Source organism: Chanodichthys erythropterus, chromosome 13, assembly GCF_024489055.1.
Source record: "Chanodichthys erythropterus isolate Z2021 chromosome 13, ASM2448905v1, whole genome shotgun sequence".
Classification (NCBI taxonomy): Eukaryota; Metazoa; Chordata; class Actinopteri; order Cypriniformes; family Xenocyprididae; genus Chanodichthys; species Chanodichthys erythropterus.
The window spans coordinates 53,598,777-53,620,670 of record NC_090233.1 but is presented as its reverse complement, the minus strand read 5'-3'; the positions used below and the strand labels follow the sequence as shown (position 1 = coordinate 53,620,670).

Sequence of the window (21,894 nt, the reverse complement as noted above, 5' to 3'; positions counted from 1 at the left end):
TCATAGTGCCTTCCAAAACATGCAAGCTTCCCATACCGTATGCACTTATGCACCCCCATACCATCAGAGATGCTGGCTTTTGAACTGAACGCTGATAACACGCTCCCAACTCTTTAGCCCGGAGGACACGGTGTCCATGATTTCCAACAAGAATGTCAAATTTGGATTTGTCTGACCATAGGACAGTTTTCCACTTTGAAACAGTCCATTGTAAATGAGCCTTGGACAACAGGACACGACGGCGCTTCTGGATCATGTTCACATATGTTATATGTTATGTTTTGGGGTCCAATGCAAAAAACGTGCATTGGACCCTGTGCATGAAACGCCAACGTGTTCATCCTTTTTGCATGATAGAGATTTAGTTGGCATCTGCAGATGGCACGGCGGATTTTGATCTTTTGATGATGTTATGCACTGTAGATGATGAGATTTGCAAAGCCTTTGCAATTTGACGTTGAGAAACATTGTTTTTAAAGTATTCCACAATCTTTTCATGCACTCTTTCACAGTTCTGCCCATCTTTGCTTCTGAGAGACTCTGCCTCTCTACAACATCCCTTTCATAGCTAATCATGTTACAGACCTGATATCAATCATCAGTTCTTAGTTGCTAGATGTTCTCCCAGCTGAATCTTTTCAAAATGTCTTGCTTTTTCAGCCATATGTTGCCCCAAGACCTGTAGTAGGCATCAAATTTGAAATGAGATCATTTAGTAGATTAAAATGTAAAATTTCTCTATTTAAACATTTGTTATCTATGTTCTATTGTGAATAAAATATTGGCTCATGTGATCTGAAACTCTTACTTTTCATTTTTTTAAATGAACTTCTATACCCCATTTGCACTGGATTCATTGATGCCACTGTGTCTGAATCCACTGGTTCACTCATGAACTTCATCACTTACACTATCAATGCTGCATTTCATCAGATCATGAGGTTTTATCTGAGTGAAGAAGCTAATATGAAGAAGCTAATATGAAAGATATTCGATCACTGCATAATTCCCATAATTTCCCTTCTTTGCCATTCCAGTCTTTATGTTGTTAAAGGTGCTAAAGAGGATCTTTTCATCGACTGAGAAACGAAAGACTGTTACTGAGTTTTTTAAATGAGCGCATGCATAGAACAACCCCCCCCCTCCTTTGAAGGAACGCCTCCCAAAACTCGTAAACACTCGTATTGGAACACGAGTGTTTACCACCGGCATTCGCTGTGTCGTGTTAGTGGATTCATTATGTCGGACTCACCGCAGGTAACTCGTAATCTGCAGTTGTTACTCCTGTCTCCTGACAAAAACATTGCATGCGGCGCCTGTGGAGTGTGGAAAGTTACTGGAGCGCGCACGTCTCTCACAAGGAACGTCACGGCAGTGATTGACAAGCCAGAGGGCCAATCGCTTACGCGATGATCGTGTAAACAATTGGCTGATGTTTTTAAGGCCCTACCTCGTGCACAGATGATGTATATTAATATTATTCCTTTCAGTGCACCTAATAAATAGTCTTTTATCAGTTAGTAAACACAGTTTCAAGTAATATTGCAAAAATGTATAAAACAAAACATCCTCTTTAGCACCTTTAATCTAAAGTGGCATTATGAACTGAGTCCGCACTAGTTTTCCTCATGTTTTTTATCAATCAATGCAACAAAAAACTGCAGACAGCTTCATTCAGTCACTGGCAAACATTTTATTCTGTTTATCAGTTCTGTACATCTGAGCTTCTTATGAAAATCCAAAAAGCTAATAAAAGAAATGCATGAAGCAGCAGTTCGCACCAAGACATTTAATGTCGCAAGAACATTTTCACTAGTGATATTTCACAGAACAGGTTCTTTAGCACCACTAAATATCTGACTGAACCTAGTCAAACGGAAAGGGAATTTATTTCCACATTCATACTGAGATATATACAGAAATAAAGCATCTTTCAGTGTTTTGGGGTCCAATGCAAAAAACGTGCATTGGACCCCGTGCACGAAACGCCAACGTGTTCATTCGTCTTTGAACTCTGCGTCAAACATGATCTGCTGGATCTGCATTTTGACCGCAGCTCTTTTCTGCGGCGTCAGTCTTTTGAGGGCAGGGACGTAACTCAAGAGAAACAACTCGTCCTCGTCAAACGCTCGCTCGGCTTTCTCGCAGCTCTTCAGCGGCTCTTTCTCCGCCGTCTGGCCGCTGAGGTCGCTGGGTGAGGCCGACGGCGTCAGCAGCGCAGGAGCTGCATTCGTCACGAGGGCCGGCTGCGGTGAAGCTGAACCGGACGCCTGCGACACCTTCAGACCCGGAGGCAGACCGGTGACAACCGCCAGCTGTTTGACGGGGGCGAGCTGAGTGACGATAGACAACGGCAGCTGCGACAAGGGATTCAACTGAGCCGCGATCGCCGGCTTGATCTGATGCTTCGGCTCCGCCGCGTTCAGAGGAAACTTGCTGCCGGACTTTGCTTTCTTTTCAACGCTGGACTTTGAATCGCCGCCGCTGGACTCGTCGAGCGACTCCTCGGGCGAGTCGTGAGCGCTTCCGTCCGCGTCGTCCAGCTCCTCCAGGGCCTCTGCTTCGCTGGGACGCTTCCTCTTTCTGATATGAGCGTCCAGAAACGAGAGGCTTTCTCTGTGCGGCCAGTAATGCAAGCGCCGGCCGCCTTCTTCCTTCTTCAGCTTGCACAGTCTCCTCTCTCGGATGTATCTGTCCCTGATGGTCTTCCATCTTCTCTTGCATTCCACCACTGCAGCGGAAACACATCAGTGTCAGTCAGTGTTAAACTCTCTGATCAGACGCTTCATGAATCAGGCGTGAGATTCGACTCTCGGCTTCTGTTCAGAAACATGCAAATACTCAACATGCATCATAAAAATGCATGAGCGCTTTACGTGAAAACACTTTCTCTTGTCAAAAACACGATCTACTGCTGAGACACTCGCACTGGAAAAACAGTATTTTTACTTTAAGCGTTTTCTCCTCCACAGAAAGCTGTTAAAACATCTTAATGCATTAAAGACAGTGATAATAAAAGATCAAATTCAGTTTTTCATGATGCATATCATACACAGGCAGACACAGATGAGAATGTGAATGAAACACGATGAATTGCACATTAAAGTCGACGTGAAATGTCATTTTCTTCTCTGTCTGAGTGAAACGCTTCTCAAACAAGAACAAATGTAGGGCGGGGCTTGATTTTGTCCATCAGGAATTGATTGGATTGTTGTCGCATAAATCATTTATGATAATTACTGCAAAAATAAGAATGGCCAGTTTTGATTTCATGGTGACTTTAAGTATTTTCACATATAAAAGCATTCTCAAGAAAACGTGCATCACTTCATGTGCATCATCTGTATCAGTCAGTGTTTAATATGAAAATCAGAATCAGAAAGAGCTTTATTGCTGGGTGTATTTACACACACGAGACCTTTTTCTCAGTAAATGAAGCTTCAGTGATACATCATAATAAAATGAAAGTACAGAAATATGAAAGTATAAAGACACAGAATAGTCATATTTACAGCTAAGTATAAGCTCAATAAGGTGCCTATATTAATATCATGTTTCAGTCCAATAATAAGCCGCTTATATATCGCACCGCATCATAAAGCTTCACTCATACAGTGAATCAGATCGATGTGCGCGAGACTTTATGCCTCAAAGTTCTTCAAACAAACAGAAAGTCGCGCGTTTAGAAACATCGAGACGAGCAACAGAATTAAAGCAGGTATAAGAAGTTGAAACATAATAAAACTGCACATATGGAGCTCAAGAACGCGCACTAAATGACTCCCTGTTGACTTCGTCATATTTATCCATCATTTATACCGCTAGCGACGCGTCAAATCAGAACGCGCTTTTGATTTGTGTTGATCATAATAACGCAGTTTGATTCAAACGGACGCGTTCTAGTTGGTTGAGTCTCCAGCAGTGATCATGGTGTGTAATATCATCAAGACCAACACAACACAAACACTTTTCAAAGTCAAACGCTTGACGAGCGCGCGGCCAATCGCGCGCGTAATGTTGACGCACTGACCGGAGAGCCCGACGGACGCGGCGACCTCCCTCCACGCGTTCACCCTCCGCTCTGAGCTGCGATAATCGTGCAGCGACACGTTGTAGAGCACCGGGTAAGCGTAGACGGTTTGGATGAGTTTCTCACTCACGGCCATTGAGTTTATTGGCTTTGCTCGATCTGAACGCGCTCCCGGAATTGCACAGTCGCGTCAAAAGTGCGCGACACGCGCCTCTACAGCGCAAGCGGGACGTCATGGCGGGAGTTTGGACCAATGAGATGTGACAGTGGGCGGGTCTATCCGGAGCGTCGCGTCACAAATAGAAACACAAGCGTCAGTCAAAAGGTTTTGATGTTGACGAGCAAAATATGGCATAATAATATTCAGCGCGTGTGTTTTCTGACAAAACTCGCAGTTTCACAAGACTTAAGTCAGTTTTAAACAGTAAGAGAAGTAAAGGAAGAGTTACTCACAAAATCTTTCATTCATGGTCTAAATCTTTATATTTCTTCTTGAATTCAGCTAATTTCATCCTTCAGACACAATTATATAAGTACCATAATTTTGATGCTTTTTAAGCATATAGTTCTTGTATAAAGAACAAATTTATACTGTGAAAAAATAAGATTATAAATACATCTGAAGTATATTAGATGGAAAAAAGTTTCTGTTAAGTTACATTATTATGTTTCTTTTTCTACTAATTAAAGTACAGTTAGATGTATTATTTAGCATATTTATTTATTGTAATCTATTTTTTAAATTTGTTTCCTCATTTATTTGTTTGTTTTAATCATGCTTATGCAGTATGAGGTCATTATGAGTTATTTCTGTCAACATCAAATGGTTATTTAATTATATTTTTATTATTATTCAGCAAAAGCCCATGGAGTCATTTATTTTCTCATTTAGATGAATCCAAAAAGTACTTTATCCGATAAAGTTCATTTAATGTAAAGTATTACTTCCTATGATGGAAATCTTCTTAAAAAATGTATTGAAGGTATGAAAGGGAAGTTGGTTGCGCTAGTCTTTTGACATATATATGTGTGAAACGCTTCTCAGACAAGAACAAATGAAGGGCGGGGCTTGATTTTGTCTGTGGGGAATTGATTGGATGGTTGTGGTTTGCTATTGGTGGATCTCATGTGATTGACAGGTTGCCCCGCCCTCATCATCAGATAACAGATGGAGGAGAAGTTATTCTGATTCAAGATTACCAGGAACATGAATTTTACACAATAATGATGCAGTGACCTCTGCATCATGGCTTATTATGCCCCAGCTCACAGTCTCCTGTGTCTCCCGCCTCCTCTTCCAAGTTCAGCCAGTCCGTCAGCTCCGCCTCCACTGGTTACCTTCAGCCCCTTGGCCTCTCCTTCTCCACTCTATTTTGTGGAATTGCCTCGGGGCTTCAAGTCTCCAGCTTCACCCAGGCAGGAGGATTCCCAGCTCCGCCTCCAGCCACTGATCCCGTCACTCCACCTCGGTCCGTCGCCCTTTCAGATCCACCTTTGCTGATTCCCTCCCTCAGCTCCACCAGAGACCATCGTCCTTACGGCTCCACTGGGCTCACTTGTCCCTCCCCCAGTCAGATGTCGCTCAGTCATGTCCGCAGCGCTCCGTCTCTCCAACCCTTTCGGCTCTGCCTTCCCTCAGGCTCCGCCTCGGTCCCACTGGCTCCACCTCCATCGGTCCATCTACATCCACAGCCAAGCCTCCTCCATGGCTCCTCCCTCGACTCTGCCGTGGGCCTTCGTCCTGTCTGCCCGCCTGGCTACTTCAACTCCAGGATCCTCCCTGACTCCTCCCACTGTCTCTCATCTGTCCACAGCCAATCACACTCTCCACATCCTCCTCCAGAGCCCCGCCCTCCTCAGTTATTCATCCAAAACTATTTAAATCTGTTCTGATTCAGCACCAGTTCTGCTGAGACAAGCACTTATGCAGAGTAAAGGATATGAATTTACAATATAAAGACCTGGTTAATGAATATTATTTTGATTGCATGACTAATGCCATGTATGACTCCTTGTACAAATGATTTGCATAATAACATTTAAAGCTGCAGTCCATAACTTTTTTGGTTAAAAATGATCCAAAATCAATTTTTGAGCAAGTACATAACCAGCAAACTCTCTCCTTACCTTAGGCCAATTCAGAACGGTAAGCTTGTAATAATTTTTTATAATTCGAGTGGGACTGGTAGGTTTCCACGGGAAATTCGAGCATGCAGCCATTCTTCATGTCATTACGTCACGTCTGTTTACATGAAGGAGTCACAGCTAGTAGGCTATATCACATGTGAGGCGGATCATTTAAAGCCTTTTCTCACAGCAGCTGCAATAATTAAACTTATCATTTTGATGGTGGATACGACAAATTAACATTAGAGATTAGACTGTACAGAAACTGAAATCTACAGGTAACGCTAATACACACTAAATACACACAGTCACGCAATGCTGATGTTGTTAACAAAGTATAAGAATAATAATAATTTGCACAGTTTGATGTGATCCGAGCTAAGCGATTGTTAGATTTAATCATCATTGGCAGCGCGATTTATTGTAATGCTTTTTTTCTTAGTTGGTCAGAACAAAAGTGGCAGATTTATTACTTAGCTACTTGTTCAAATGACATTTTCTGGTGAAAATTCTCATTTTGGTCATACTTCCAAGACTAGAATCTGTGATTCTGAAGTACAGCATCCACACCGATGTGTTGACGGACAGCAAACATTAGATTTATCCACGCTGAGGAGCCGTGCCAAAGCACAACCCACATAATAAGAAAATTCTGAAAATAACTGCAATTGCAGGTTTCAAACAGAGATGGCAACAAAGAGGCAAAACTTACGGACTGCAGCTTTAATGATGCAAAAGTGTCATTTTACACACACAAAAAGGATTTTTATAGCAACACTTATAAAACTCTTACTTTGTAAGTTGTTGCAATGAAATAATTTATACAGAAATACAGCATCTTTTATATAATGTAATTATGAAACATGCATTAATTATAAAACACACTCAATATCTAGTAAGCATTGCACTCGATCACTGTTCATTCGCCGTTGAACTCTGCGTCAAACATGATCTGCTGGATCTGCATTTTGACCGCAGCTCTTTTCTGCGGCGTCAGTCTTTTGAGGGCAGGGACGTAACTCAAGAGAAACAACTCGTCCTCGTCAAACGCTCGCTCGGCTTTCTCGCAGCTCTTCAGCGGCTCTTTCTCCGCCGTCTGGCCGCTGAGGTCGCTGGGTGAGGCCGGTGTGTTTGTCCTCATGTGTATGTGCTCCTCCAGAGCCTCTGCTTCGCTGGGACGCTTCCTCTTTCTGATATGAGCGTCCAGAAACGAGAGGCTTTCTCTGTGCGGCCAGTAATGCAAGCGCCGGCCGCCTTCTTCCTTCTTCAGCTTGCATTCCACCACTGCAGGGAAGAACAATTTCAACAATTTATTCTTAATAACTACATTGAGATCAGCTTTTAATCAGGGGAAAACAGTCCTCAACATGTGTTTTCTGTCATGTGTGTATTTAGTATGCATGTAATAAACCAAATACATACATCACGTTTACTATATTAGTGTTATTAACAGATGATAAGCAGGGTTGGTTTTTTAAAAACAAGCCAAGTTGGTTAGAAAATGGACAAACCCAGCGATTGTGTTGTTTTAACCCAGTGATTGGGTTAAATGTTTGCCCAACCTGCTGGGTAGTTTTATTTAACTCAACTATTGTTCAAAAATGACTGTATGTCTGGCTTAAAATGAATCCAAAATAGGTTGAAAATTAAAAATCAGACGCATAATTACTAGAGGAAACATTAATAATCAAAAGGTGAACATTTATTAATGATCAATGTAATGTTTATTGTTTAGTTATTATTCATTAAGCATATTAATAAATGTTAATTTCCCACATATTTTGGATTCATTTTAAGCAAGAAATACAGTAATTTTTAAACAATAGTTGAGTTAAATAAAACTACCCAGCAGGTTGAGCAAACATTTAACCCAATCGCTGGGTTTGTCCATTTTCAACCCAACTTGGGTTGTTTTTAACCCAGCATGTTTTAGAGTAGGGACCTGAGATATAAATCAGCATATTCTATAGGCTTATTCTCCATGCTCAATGGATTTTTGAGCTTTTTGGCTGGAATTGTGTCTGTCCCTATTAAAATATACCATTACAGAACACTAGAGCCTGTTTAGGCAACTAAGCGTCTCACTTCTTGTGAATATTATTTGACATAATAACTGTGTGTACGAAGAATTCTACAGTATAAATGTTTATCACTATGATGTACAGACCGCGCGCGCGTAATGTTGACGCACTGACCGGAGAGCCCGATGGACGCGGCGACCTCCCTCCACGCGTTCACCCTCCGCTCTGAACGCCGAGAATCGTGCAGCGACACGTTATAGAGCACCGGGTAAGCGTAGACGGTCTGGATGAGTTTCTCGTTCTCAGCCATTGAGTTTATGGAGTTGCTGCTGAGACGCGTTCTTTAGATCGTATTTCCGGAATCGCACAGGCGCGTCAGAGACGCGCGACTCACGCACCTCAAGCTATTGGTAGATCACCGTTTGAAAGCGGACTAAAAGTGAGCGAGGTCCAGCTCTGTTTCGATCATTTTGATTCGTGATCATAAAAAGTCACAGAGAAGAGAAACATCATGATGGATGAAGGGAATGAGTCAATAATTCTCCTTCTAGAGACGCTGGACTGGATAATAACATGTGAAAGAGTCAAATTTATTTCCTACCTATCTTTGAGATATTTTTCCTTCAGCCAAACAAAAACAATCTTTATTCTGTTGAATAATTCAGTCTGTTACTACAGAAATTACACTTTAAAACTGACTTAAAGGGTTAGTTCACCCAAAAATGAAAATTCTGTCATTAATTACTCACCCTCATGTCGTTCCACACCCGTAAGACCTTCATAAAATCTTTGGAACACAAATTAAGATATTTTTGATGAAATCTGATGGCTCCGTGAGGCCTGAACAATGGCATTTCCTCTCTCAAGATTCATTAATGTACTAAAAACATATTTAAATCAGTTCATGTGAGTACAGTGGTTCAATATTAATATTATAAAGCCACCAGAATATTTTTGGTGTGCCAAAAAAACAAAATAACGACTTATATAGTGATGGCCGATTTCAAAACGCTGCTTCAGGAAGCTTCAGAGCGTTATGAATCAGTGTGTCGAATCAGCGGTTCGGAGTGCCAAAGTCATGTGATTTCAGCAGTTTGATGGTTTGACACGTGATCCAAATCATGATTCGACACAAAAGATTCATAACGCTCCGAAGCTTCCTGAAGCAGTGTTTTGAAATCGTCCATCACTATATAAGTCGTTATTTTGTTTTTTTGGCGCACCAAAAATATTCTCGTGGCTTTATAATATTAATATTGAACCACTGTACTCACATGAACTGATTTAAATATGTTTTTAGTACATTAATGGATCTTGAGAGAGGAAATATCATTGCTGGCTATGCAAGCATCATCGGATTTCATCAAAAATATCTTAATTTGTGTTCCAAAGACTAATGAAAGTCTTACGGGTGTGGAACGAAATGAGGGTGAGTTTTATTAAATGACAGAATTTTCATTTTTGGGTGAATTAATCCTTTAAGTCTTGTGAAACTGCGAGTTTTGTCAGAAAACACACGCGCTGAATATTATTATGCCATATTTTGCTCGTCAACATCAAAACCTTTTGACTGACGCTTGTGTTTCTATTTGTGACGCGACGCTCCGGATAGACCCGCCCACTGTCACATCTCATTGGTCCAAACTCCCGCCATGACGTCCCGCTTGCGCTGTAGAGGCGCGTGTCGCGCACTTTTGACGCGACTGTGCAATTCCGGGAGCGCGTTCAGATCGAGCAAAGCCAATAAACTCAATGGCCGTGAGTGAGAAACTCATCCAAACCGTCTACGCTTACCCGGTGCTCTACAACGTGTCGCTGCACGATTATCGCAGCTCAGAGCGGAGGGTGAACGCGTGGAGGGAGGTCGCCGCGTCCGTCGGGCTCTCCGGTCAGTGCGTCAACATTACGCGCGCGTTTGGCCGCGCGCTCGTCAAGCGTTTGACTTTGAAAAGTGTTTGTGTTGTGTTGGTCTTGATGATATTACACACCATGATCACTGCTGGAGACTCAACCAACTAGAACGCGTCCGTTTGAATCAAACTGCGTTATTATGATCAACACAAATCAAAAGCGCGTTCTGATTTGACGCGTCGCTAGCGGTATAAATGATGGATAAATATGATGAAGTCAACAGGGAGTCATTTAGTGCGCGTTCTTGAGCTCCATATGTGCAGTTTTATTATGTTTCAACTTCTTATACCTGCTTTAATTCTGTTGCTCGTCTCGATGTTTCTAAACGCGCGACTTTCTGTTTGTTTGAAGAACTTTGAGGCATAAAGTCTCGCGCACATCGATCTGATTCACTGTATGAGTGAAGCTTTATGATGCGGTGCGATATATAAGCGGCTTATTATTGGACTGAAACATGATATTAATATAGGCACCTTATTGAGCTTATACTTAGCTGTAAATATGACTATTCTGTGTCTTTATACTTTCATATTTCTGTACTTTCATTTTATTATGATGTATCACTGAAGCTTCATTTACTGAGAAAAAGGTCTCGTGTGTGTAAATACACCCAGCAATAAAGCTCTTTCTGATTCTGATTTTCATATTAAACACTGACTGATACAGATGATGCACATGAAGTGATGCACGTTTTCTTGAGAATGCTTTTATATGTGAAAATACTTAAAGTCACCATGAAATCAAAACTGGCCATTCTTATTTTTGCAGTAATTATCATAAATGATTTATGCGACAACAATCCAATCAATTCCTGATGGACAAAATCAAGCCCCGCCCTACATTTGTTCTTGTTTGAGAAGCGTTTCACTCAGACAGAGAAGAAAATGACATTTCACGTCGACTTTAATGTGCAATTCATCGTGTTTCATTCACATTCTCATCTGTGTCTGCCTGTGTATGATATGCATCATGAAAAACTGAATTTGATCTTTTATTATCACTGTCTTTAATGCATTAAGATGTTTTAACAGCTTTCTGTGGAGGAGAAAACGCTTAAAGTAAAAATACTGTTTTTCCAGTGCGAGTGTCTCAGCAGTAGATCGTGTTTTTGACAAGAGAAAGTGTTTTCACGTAAAGCGCTCATGCATTTTTATGATGCATGTTGAGTATTTGCATGTTTCTGAACAGAAGCCGAGAGTCGAATCTCACGCCTGATTCATGAAGCGTCTGATCAGAGAGTTTAACACTGACTGACACTGATGTGTTTCCGCTGCAGTGGTGGAATGCAAGAGAAGATGGAAGACCATCAGGGACAGATACATCCGAGAGAGGAGACTGTGCAAGCTGAAGAAGGAAGAAGGCGGCCGGCGCTTGCATTACTGGCCGCACAGAGAAAGCCTCTCGTTTCTGGACGCTCATATCAGAAAGAGGAAGCGTCCCAGCGAAGCAGAGGCCCTGGAGGAGCTGGACGACGCGGACGGAAGCGCTCACGACTCGCCCGAGGAGTCGCTCGACGAGTCCAGCGGCGGCGATTCAAAGTCCAGCGTTGAAAAGAGAGCAAAGTCCGGCAGCAAGTTTCCTCTGAACGCGGCGGAGCCGAAGCATCAGATCAAGCCGGCGATCGCGGCTCAGTTGAATCCCTTGTCGCAGCTGCCGTTGTCTATCGTCACTCAGCTCGCCCCCGTCAAACAGCTGGCGGTTGTCACCGGTCTGCCTCCGGGTCTGAAGGTGTCGCAGGCGTCCGGTTCAGCTTCACCGCAGCCGGCCCTCGTGACGAATGCAGCTCCTGCGCTGCTGACGCCGTCGGCCTCACCCAGCGACCTCAGCGGCCAGACGGCGGAGAAAGAGCCGCTGAAGAGCTGCGAGAAAGCCGAGCGAGCGTTTGACGAGGACGAGTTGTTTCTCTTGAGTTACGTCCCTGCCCTCAAAAGACTGACGCCGCAGAAAAGAGCTGCGGTCAAAATGCAGATCCAGCAGATCATGTTTGACGCAGAGTTCAAAGACGAATGAACACGTTGGCGTTTCGTGCACGGGGTCCAATGCACGTTTTTTGCATTGGACCCCAAAACACTGAAAGATGCTTTATTTCTGTATATATCTCAGTATGAATGTGGAAATAAATTCCCTTTCCGTTTGACTAGGTTCAGTCAGATATTTAGTGGTGCTAAAGAACCTGTTCTGTGAAATATCACTAGTGAAAATGTTCTTGCGACATTAAATGTCTTGGTGCGAACTGCTGCTTCATGCATTTCTCATTTTAAGCTCAGATGAATGTAAAATATGTTTGCCAGCTACATTTTGTCTTTTGTTTGATTGGTTCGTAAAAATAAATGTGAAATAATAACACCAATGGAAGCTGGAGAATCATTTATTATACATTTGAGCTTCTTTGTCCAGCTCTGCTCATTCATCTACCATAACGTCAAACATGAGATGATGTTTCGCTTCACAGCACTTTTCCTCTACTCTAAAAAACACTGGGTTAAAAACAACCTAATTTGTTTTCAACCCAAGGGCAGGGTATATTTAGGACAAAACATGTTAGGTTAATTTTACCCAGCAAATTGGGTTATTTAACCCAGCATAATGGGTTGATTGATTTTTACTATAATAATACCTTATTTTTTAAATTACTTCATACATGATTTAATGTTTATGGATTTATACAGTTATACAGATGTTTACTTAAATCCTATAAACATTTCTTATGCTCCACACAACCACTGGTTTGCATGATTTCTTTATTTTCAATCATATTTTATAGTATTTTATATAGTATTCTAATACATATTGAAGATGTGATACTCATTTAGGTGACTCACATCATGCCCCTGTATGTTGCTTTGCATGAAATGAAATGATATACAGAACAATAATTGATTTTTATATAAAAATGTACACAAACTTGTATTTTACAGAAGACATGCACCAATTTGACCGAGCTGCACTGCTCTCTCCTAAAGAGGCGTAAAAAGTATGCGATAAATAACTCAACCCCTGGGTTGTTACATCTGACCAAGGATCTGTGTAACACAAAAACTACCCAAAAGCCGGGTTGTTACGTCTGACCCAGGATCTGCGTAACACAAAAACTACCCAAACACTGGGTTGTTACGTCTGACCCAAGATCTGCGTAACACAAAAACTACCCAAACGCTGGGCTGTTACGTCTGACCCAGGATCTGCGTAACACAAAAACTACCCAAACGCTGGGCTGTTACGTCTGACCCAGGATCTGCGTAACACAAAAACTACCCAAACGCCGGGTTGTTACGTCTGACCCAGGATCTGGGTAACGCAAAAACTACCCAAACGCCGGGTTGTTACGTCTGACCAAGGATCTGGGTAACACAAAAACTACCCAAACGCCGGGTTGTTACGTCTGACCCAGGATCTGGGTAACACAAAAACTACCCAAACGCCGGGTTGTTACGTCTGACCCAGGATCTGTGTAACACAAAACCTACCCAAACACTGGGTTGTTACGTCTGACCCAGGATCTGTGTAACACAAAACCTACCCAAACACTGGGATGTTACGTCTGACCCAGGATCTGTGTAACGCAAAAACTACCCAAACGCCGGGTTGTTACGTCTGACCAAGGATCTGGGTAACACAAAAACTACCCAAACGCCGGGTTGTTACGTCTGACCCAGGATCTGGGTAACGCAAAAACTACCCAAACGCCGGGTTGTTACGTCTGACCCAGGATCTGTGTAACACAAAACCTACCCAAACACTGGGTTGTTACGTCTGACCCAGGATCTGTGTAACACAAAACCTACCCAAACACTGGGTTGTTACGTCTGACCCAGGATCTGTGTAACGCAAAAACTACCCAAACACTGGGTTGTTACGTCTGACCCAGGATCTGGGTAACACAAAACCTACCCAAACACTGGGTTGTTACGTCTGACCCAGGATCTGTGTAACGCAAAAACTACCCAAACACTGGGTTGTTACGTCTGACCCAGGATCTGGGTAACGCAAAAACTACCCAAACGCCGGGTTGTTACATCTGACCCAGGATCTGGGTAACACAAAACCTACCCAAACACTGGGTTGTTACGTCTGACCAAGGATCTGGGTAACACAAAAACTACCCAAACACTGGAAATTAACCCCCAAAAATTACCCCAAAGGCTAAACCCAGGACTTGGGTTGAAAAAAATTTAAAGTAGAAATGTTCTGGTTAACAGAAGTTCACTTGTGCACAAGCATCTGAGCATTTCAAGATCTAATCAATGGCTTTTTTATCCTAAATATTCATCCACAACTTTAAAGCAGACTCTGAAATGCAGAAAAATATTCAACAGTACATTGGAATTAATAAAATATCACAGAACTATTAATGCATCATTTCTGAGGGGCAGGAAAGCATATCTGCCCCAATCAACATTACACTGAAAACCATAATCTCAACAATGTGAAGCAAATGAATATCAGTAAGCCAGACAGACGCTGTTTATTTGTATCTAGTTTTGATCCTCCTTATCGGTGTGGCTTAAGACAGATTTTGAAAATCCATTAATTCCTTGATGAAAACCATGTATACAGACTTGTATGATTACAAAGGATTTGTTGAGAATGAATAGAACATGTACAATATGGCTTTTTGTCAAAAAAAGAGACATTGAATGACTGTGTTTCGGTGATAAGACGAGAGTCGAGACATCGCTCAAGTGTTTCTGCTGTTCACACATTTGAAATTAAGACTTTTAGCATCAAAAATTATTAATATACAACCATACTGCATCACAGCAAGCTAATAAACTAACTACAAAAAATTATGTACTTCTTCAGTACAAATATCTAAACATTCTTATATCAAGATATTAATGCATAAAAGTTCTTATTTTAAGCACTCATTTTGATGCATTTTTCATTAAACAAGTCTTAATATCTTCAGTCATATTGCTTTCTGGTAAATGTATCTTGATTTAAGATTGTTTGATATTTGTGCTGGAAAACAAGACAAAAAATATATATTTTTTTGCAGTAATATTGTTTTTATGAAGCATTAGTGCTGGTTCCCAGAAACACTTTTAAGCAGTAATAAAGAAAGAAAGGCCCGATCAGTATGAATGCTTGGATCTCCGAGGGTTAAACAGGTGTGACATGAAGTAAATCTCATGCAAATGCAGGAGCCGGAGCTGATCCTCTTGGAGACCCGCATGCTCTCCGTCCACATCCCGGCGGAATCAAAGCACATTTATCTTTTAGCACAACAATGAGGATTTCTGGCTCTCTGTACGTCTCATTTGATACAGTGAAATCTGATTTCTTGTCAGCTAAAGCCAGATTACCTGAATCTCCTGTGCTCACTAACACCTTCACAAAACTGCCCAGATTAGGTGGGATTTTTCAGCCACTTTATACATTTTTTTCCCCTTCAGCTGTATAGAGGGATTATGTTTTGTCTCCTTCCTTTTAATCTATTTGGTAAATGGGGGTTTGACACAGAGTGGTGAGCGATCCGGCTCTATATGAATGTGTTCTCCTCTAAAGCCAATGGCATTTTGGCTCAGCACCAGGTCCAAATGTGACACGAACCATGGACGGGAACAAGAAGCGCTTGGCATTCACCATCGACAGCATTCTGAGCGCTGGCTTTGAGAATGGAGACAGGAGCTTGGAAAACCCTCGTGCTTCGGCTCCGGGAGCCTGTGAGGAGAAACCGACCCCGGAAATTGCAGTGAGTCACGATGAATCGATGAATCAGACGGAGACTCGATCGCACTGCTGCTTCTGTTCACACTGTGGAGAGATTCTGCACACGGCCGCCAGTAAGACCTGCTCTCTTTCCTGTGTTAATATGACATGTGATTATTATCTTAAGGGTTTCTTCCTCGACTTCTCGCTGATATTATCTGATCTTTGAGGAAAAACAGTGATCTCGTGTGTTTCTCAAAAATGTCTCAGTAAATATGTTTTGCATTGTTTTCTTTTGCTTGCAATTCTGTTTTCACTGTGATGCAGCAAAGAAAATAGTGTAAAACATTTTCATATAAATATGCATGAAGGAAATAAATAAAACCATGATAACACTTGATAATGTAATGAAAGATTTTTTTTAATTATGATTTTTCAAATTACAATATTTCTTTTCATTTGTATAAAAGAAATTGTGGTGTAATTCAGTGTTATTTTAGTGTCATTAATATAGTTTTTATTAATATTTTGAATGATTGTTTTTATATTTTCTGTTTTCATTTTACTTCAAGTTTTAGTCATTTTGTTGTGTATTTTTGTTAAATTTTTTTGTACTTTTTTCGTTAAAATGTTTTTTTGTTAATGTTAACATTTTTTTTTGTTACACTTAAATTTTATGCTGTCCTTGTTACAGTGTAACTATACATTTAAGTACTGAGAAATATTAATTAACAGCATGTCCTCACTGCATAATTAGGGTTGGTTTAGGGTTAGTTGCATGTAATGCTTAATTTACTGATTTTACTGGAGTAATGTAAAAGGACACAAAAATAAAGAGTTTCCTTTTTATTTCAATGTTTTAGTTTTAGTTACCTACCTTTGATTTTGTTGAAAATAATGATCTACTGCTTTGGTTTCAGGGTGGAATATGACCAAACACGTTCTCAATATGTTTGCTGAGATTCATCTGACTGTTAATGATGGACGTTGGTGATGTTTGTTGTGTAGTTTGGGGTTCAAGGATGTTTCCAGAGACGTGCTCTGCTGCAGACGCTCATGGCAGAGAAAGCTTCGGTCATGTTCAGAGGAGGGTTCGCCGCCACCGGACCATCTTCACAGAAGAACAGCTGGACGCTCTGGAGGATCTGTTCCGGCAGAACCAGTATCCCGACATCAACACCCGCGAGCAGCTGGCCCAGCAGACACACCTGCGCGAGGAGAGAGTCGAGGTGATCGACAACAGTATGATTCATCTCTGTTTCATTGGATTCAAGTCATGTTTCACCATATTACTTACTTAACTCCCAGCTAACAAAAGTATGTTCTAAGAACTTTTTTATATTATATTATATTAATATATATATATATATATATATATATATATATATATATATATATATTTCTCAATGTTCTCCAGTTTTTTTTTAAAGTTTCAAAAATGTTATGTGAACATTAAGGGAACATTCTATGTTCCACAAAGTTCCATGAACAATGTACAAATAATGTTTTGAGAAAGCAGCAAGTTTGAGCTTCAGCAAGAACCAATGAGGTTCATTCTCGTGTTACGAAGCACGTTTGAACTTCAGCAAGAACCAATGAGGTTCATTCTGGTGTTACACAGCAGGTTTGAGCTTCAGCAAGAACCAATGAGGTTCATTCTCGTGTTACGAAGCACGTTTGAACTTCAGCAAGAACCAATGAGGTTCATTCTCATGTTACACATCATGGTTGAGCTTCAGCAAGAACCAATGAGGTTCATTCTCATGTTACACATCATGGTTGAGCTTCAGCAAGAACCAATGAGGTTCATTCTCGTGTTACGCAGCACGTTTGAGCTTCAGCAAGAACCAATGAGGTTCATTCTCGTGTTACGCAGCACGTTTGAGCTTCAGCAAGAACCAATGAGGTTCATTCTCGTGTTACGCATCACGTTTGAGCTTCTGCAAGAACCAATGAGGTTCATTCTCATGTTACACATCATGGTTGAGCTTCAGCAAGAACCAATCAGGTTCATTCTCATGTTACACATCATGGTTGAGCTTCAGCAAGAACCAATGAGGTTCATTCTCGTGTTACGCAGCACGTTTGAACTTCAGCAAGAACCAATGAGGTTCATTCTGGTGTTACGCAGCACGTTTGAACTTCAGCAAGAACCAATGAGGTTCATTCTGGTGTTACGCAGCACGTTTGAACTTCAGCAAGAACCAATGAGGTTCATTCTCGTGTTACGAAGCACGTTTGAACTTCAGCAAGAACCAATGAGGTTCATTCTGGTGTTACACAGCAGGTTTGAGCTTCAGCAAGAACCAATGAGGTTCATTCTCGTGTTACGAAGCACGTTTGAACTTCAGCAAGAACCAATGAGGTTCATTCTCGTGTTACACAGCACGTTTGAGCTTCAGCAAGAACCAATGAGGTTCATTCTCATGTTACACATCATGGTTGAGCTTCAGCAAGAACCAATGAGGTTCATTCTCATGTTACACATCATGGTTGAGCTTCAGCAAGAACCAATGAGGTTCATTCTCATGTTACACATCATGGTTGAGCTTCAGCAAGAACCAATGAGGTTCATTCTCATGTTACACATCATGGTTGAGCTTCAGCAAGAACCAATGAGGTTCATTCTCGTGTTACGCAGCACGTTTGAGCTTCAGCAAGAACCAATGAGGTTCATTCTCGTGTTACGCAGCACGTTTGAGCTTCAGCAAGAACCAATGAGGTTCATTCTCGTGTTACGCATCACGTTTGAGCTTCTGCAAGAACCAATGAGGTTCATTCTCATGTTACACATCATGGTTGAGCTTCAGCAAGAACCAATCAGGTTCATTCTCATGTTACACATCATGGTTGAGCTTCAGCAAGAACCAATGAGGTTCATTCTCGTGTTACGCAGCACGTTTGAACTTCAGCAAGAACCAATGAGGTTCATTCTGGTGTTACGCAGCACGTTTGAACTTCAGCAAGAACCAATGAGGTTCATTCTGGTGTTACGCAGCACGTTTGAACTTCAGCAAGAACCAATGAGGTTCATTCTGGTGTTACGCAGCACGTTTGAACTTCAGCAAGAACCAATGAGGTTCATTCTGGTGTTACACAGCACGTTTGAACTTCAGCAAGAACCAATGAGGTTCATTCTCGTGTTACGCATCATGGTTGAGCTTCAGCAAGAACCAATGAGGTTCATTCTCATGTTACACATCATGTTTGAGCTTCAGCAAGAACCAATGAGGTTCATTCTCATGTTACACATCATGGTTGAGCTTCAGCAAGAACCAATGAGGTTCATTCTCGTGTTACACATCATGGTTGAGCTTCAGCAAGAACCAATGAGGTTCATTCTCATGTTACACATCATGGTTGAGCTTCAGCAAGAACCAATGAGGTTCATTCTCGTGTTACGCAGCACGTTTGAGCTTCAGCAAGAACCAATGAGGTTCATTCTCATGTTACGCATCATGGTTGAGCTTCAGCAAGAACCAATGAGGTTCATTCTCGTGTTACACAACACGTTTGAGCTTCAGCAATAACCAATGAGGTTCATTCTCGTGTTACACAGCAGGTTTGAGCTTCAGCAAGAACCAATGAGGTTCATTCTCGTGTTACACAGCAGGTTTGAGCTTCCTCAAAAGAACCAATGAGGTTGCTTTTGATGTTACACAGCACGTTTGAGCTTCAGCAAGAAACAATGAGGTTCATTCTCGTGTTACGCAGCACGTTTGAGCTTCAGCAAGAACCAATGAGGTTCATTCTCGTGTTACACAGCAGGTTTGAGCTTCCGCAAAAGAACCAACGAGGTTCATTCTCGTGTTACGCAACACGTTTGAGGTTCAGCAAGAACCAATGAGGTTCATTCTCGTGTTACACAGCATGTTTGAGCTTCAGCAAGAACCAATGAGGTTCATTCTCGTGTTACACAGCAGGTTTGAGCTTCCTCAAAAGAACCAATGAGGTTGCTTTTGGTGTTACACAGCACGTTTGAGCTTCAGCAAGAACCAGTGAGGTTCATTCTGGTGTTACACAGCAGGTTTGAGCTTCAGCAAGAACCAATGAGGTTCATTCTCGTGTTACACAGCAGGTTTGAGCTTCAGCAAGAACCAATGAGGTTCATTCTGGTGTTACACAGCAGGTTTGAGCTTCAGCAAGAACCATTGAGGTTCATTCTCGTGTTACGAAGCACGTTTGAGCTTCACCAAGAACGAATGAGGTTCATTCTGGTGTTACGCAGGAGGTTTGAGCTTCAGAAAGAACCAATGAGGTTCATTTTGGTGTTACACAGCAGGTTTGAGCTTCAGCAAGAACCAATGAGGTTCATTCTGGTGTTACGCAGGAGGTTTGAGCTTCAGAAAGAACCAATGAGGTTCATTTTGGTGTTACACAGCAGGTTTGAGCTTCACCAAGAACCAATGAGGTTCATTCTGGTGTTACGCAGCAGGTTTGAGCTTCAGAAAGAACCAATGAGGTTAATTCTGGTGTTACACAGCAGGTTTGAGCTTCAGCAAGAACCAATGAGGTTTATTCTCGTGTTACACAGCACGTTTGAGCTTCAGAAAGAACCAATGAGGTTAATTCTGGTGTTACACAGCAGGTTTGAGCTTCCGCAAAAGAACCAATGAGGTTCATTCTGGTGTTACGAAGCATGTTTGAGCTTCAGCAAGAACCAATGAGGTTCATTCTGGTGTTACACAGCAGGTTTGAGCTTCAGCAAGAACCAATGAGGTTCATTCTGGTTTTACGAAGCACGTTTGAGCTTCAGCAAGAACCAGTGAGGTTCATTCTCGTGTCACACAGCACGTTTGAGCTTCAGCAAGAACCAATGAGGTTCATTCTGGTGTTACACAGCAGGTTTGAGCTTCAGCAAAAACCAATGAGGTTCATTCTCGTGTCACACAGCACGTTTGAGCTTCAGCAAGAACCAATGAGGTTCATTCTGGTGTTACGCAACACGTTTGAGCTTCAGCAAGAACCAATGAGGTTCATTCTCGTGTTACGCAGCACGTTTGAGCTTCAGCAAGAACCAATGAGGTTCATTCTGGTGTTACGCAACACGTTTGAGCTTCAGCAAGAACCAATGAGGTTCATTCTCGTGTTACGCAGCACGTTTGAGCTTCAGCAAGAACCAATGAGGTTCATTCTCGTGTTACGCAGCACGTTTGAGCTTCAGCAAGAACCAATGAGGTTCATTCTCGTGTTACGCAGCACGTTTGAGCTTCAGCAAGAACCAATGAGGTTCATTCTGGTGTTACGCAACACGTTTGAGCTTCAGCAAGAACCAATGAGGTTCATTCTCGTGTTACGCAGCACGTTTGAGCTTCAGCAAGAACCAATGAGGTTCATTCTCGTGTTACGCAGCACGTTTGAGCTTCAGCAAGAACCAATGAGGTTCATTCTGGTGTTACGCAACACGTTTGAGCTTCAGCAAGAACCAGTGAGTTTCATTCTGGTGTTACGCAGCAGGTTTGAGCTTCAGAAAGAACCAATGAGGTTCATTCTGGTGTTACACAACACGTTTGAGGTTCAGCAAGAACCAATAAGGTTCATTCTGGTGTTACACAACACGTTTGAGGTTCAGCAAGAACCAATGAGGTTCATTCTCGTGTTACACAATACGTTTGAGCTTCAGCAAGAACCAATGAGGTTCATTCTGGTGTTACACAGCAGGTTTGAGCTTCCGCAAAAGAACCAATGAGGTTCATTCTGGTGTTACGAAGAAATAACATTTCCATAAGTTAATAGGAACGTTAGCAAAATGTTCTTGTTTGCTGGGATATGACTTGTGCCATCTGATGCTGGAAGTTTCAATAATAACTGTGATTGTTTCAGGTGTGGTTTAAGAACCGAAGGGCAAAATGGAGACGACAGAAGCGGCTTCCTTTCAGCCTCCGTGGAGCAGACGACTGGAAAACAGTCCTTCATAGCGACTGACATGAACATTATGATTTCTGCATCATAAAACCCTCCTAAAGACTATACGAGCTGACAACAGTCTGGCTTTAAATCCCTTCATTTATCAATTACAGTCATTTGTTGACACGTGTTTGATAGAGACAAAATCATTCATAGTGTTTAATAATTGGACATTTTTATGTTATTTCTTCATGTTTTATATTCATTTTCATTAAAACGATCTTGCCAATGCATTATAAAGATACA

General features: G+C 41.7%; 3 protein-coding genes across 3 annotated transcripts; 2 read left to right on the top strand and 1 right to left on the bottom strand.

Moving 5' to 3' along the window:
- Window positions 1-1,785: 1,785 nt before the first annotated feature.
- Window positions 1,786-4,225, bottom strand: LOC137034749 (uncharacterized). The gene is made up of 2 exons (XM_067407910.1): window positions 4,031-4,225; window positions 1,786-2,731 (listed from the first exon to the last, which is right to left on the bottom strand). Exons 1-2 carry the CDS (start codon window positions 4,164-4,166, stop codon window positions 1,998-2,000), a joined length of 870 nt encoding a protein of 289 aa, XP_067264011.1. The 5' UTR covers window positions 4,167-4,225; the 3' UTR covers window positions 1,786-1,997.
- Window positions 4,226-9,871: 5,646 nt separating this feature from the next.
- Window positions 9,872-12,525, top strand: LOC137034748 (uncharacterized). Its single transcript, XM_067407909.1, has 2 exons — window positions 9,872-10,066; window positions 11,366-12,525. The coding sequence occupies exons 1-2, from the start codon at window positions 9,931-9,933 to the stop codon at window positions 12,097-12,099; spliced, it is 870 nt and encodes a 289-aa protein (XP_067264010.1). The 5' UTR covers window positions 9,872-9,930; the 3' UTR covers window positions 12,100-12,525.
- Window positions 12,526-15,643: 3,118 nt separating this feature from the next.
- On the top strand, window positions 15,644-21,666 carry LOC137035033 (homeobox protein goosecoid-2). Its single transcript, XM_067408278.1, has 3 exons — window positions 15,644-15,875; window positions 16,750-16,970; window positions 21,565-21,666. The coding sequence occupies exons 1-3, from the start codon at window positions 15,644-15,646 to the stop codon at window positions 21,664-21,666; spliced, it is 555 nt and encodes a 184-aa protein (XP_067264379.1).
- Window positions 21,667-21,894: the final 228 nt, after the last annotated feature.

Excerpts from the sequence above, each read along its gene's own strand:
- LOC137034749 (XM_067407910.1), bottom strand. The coding sequence starts at position 4,166 with ATGGCCGTGAGTGAGAAACTCATCCAAACCGTCTACGCTTACCCGGTG. Across the intron at positions 2,732-4,030 it reads CGCGTCCGTCGGGCTCTCCG|TGGTGGAATGCAAGAGAAGA; the intron begins GTCAGTGCGTCA and ends TTTCCGCTGCAG.
- LOC137034748 (XM_067407909.1), top strand. The coding sequence starts at position 9,931 with ATGGCCGTGAGTGAGAAACTCATCCAAACCGTCTACGCTTACCCGGTG. Across the intron at positions 10,067-11,365 it reads CGCGTCCGTCGGGCTCTCCG|TGGTGGAATGCAAGAGAAGA; the intron begins GTCAGTGCGTCA and ends TTTCCGCTGCAG.
- LOC137035033 (XM_067408278.1), top strand. The coding sequence starts at position 15,644 with ATGGACGGGAACAAGAAGCGCTTGGCATTCACCATCGACAGCATTCTG. Across the intron at positions 15,876-16,749 it reads GATTCTGCACACGGCCGCCA|TTTGGGGTTCAAGGATGTTT; the intron begins GTAAGACCTGCT and ends TTTGTTGTGTAG. Across the intron at positions 16,971-21,564 it reads TGCGCGAGGAGAGAGTCGAG|GTGTGGTTTAAGAACCGAAG; the intron begins GTGATCGACAAC and ends TGATTGTTTCAG.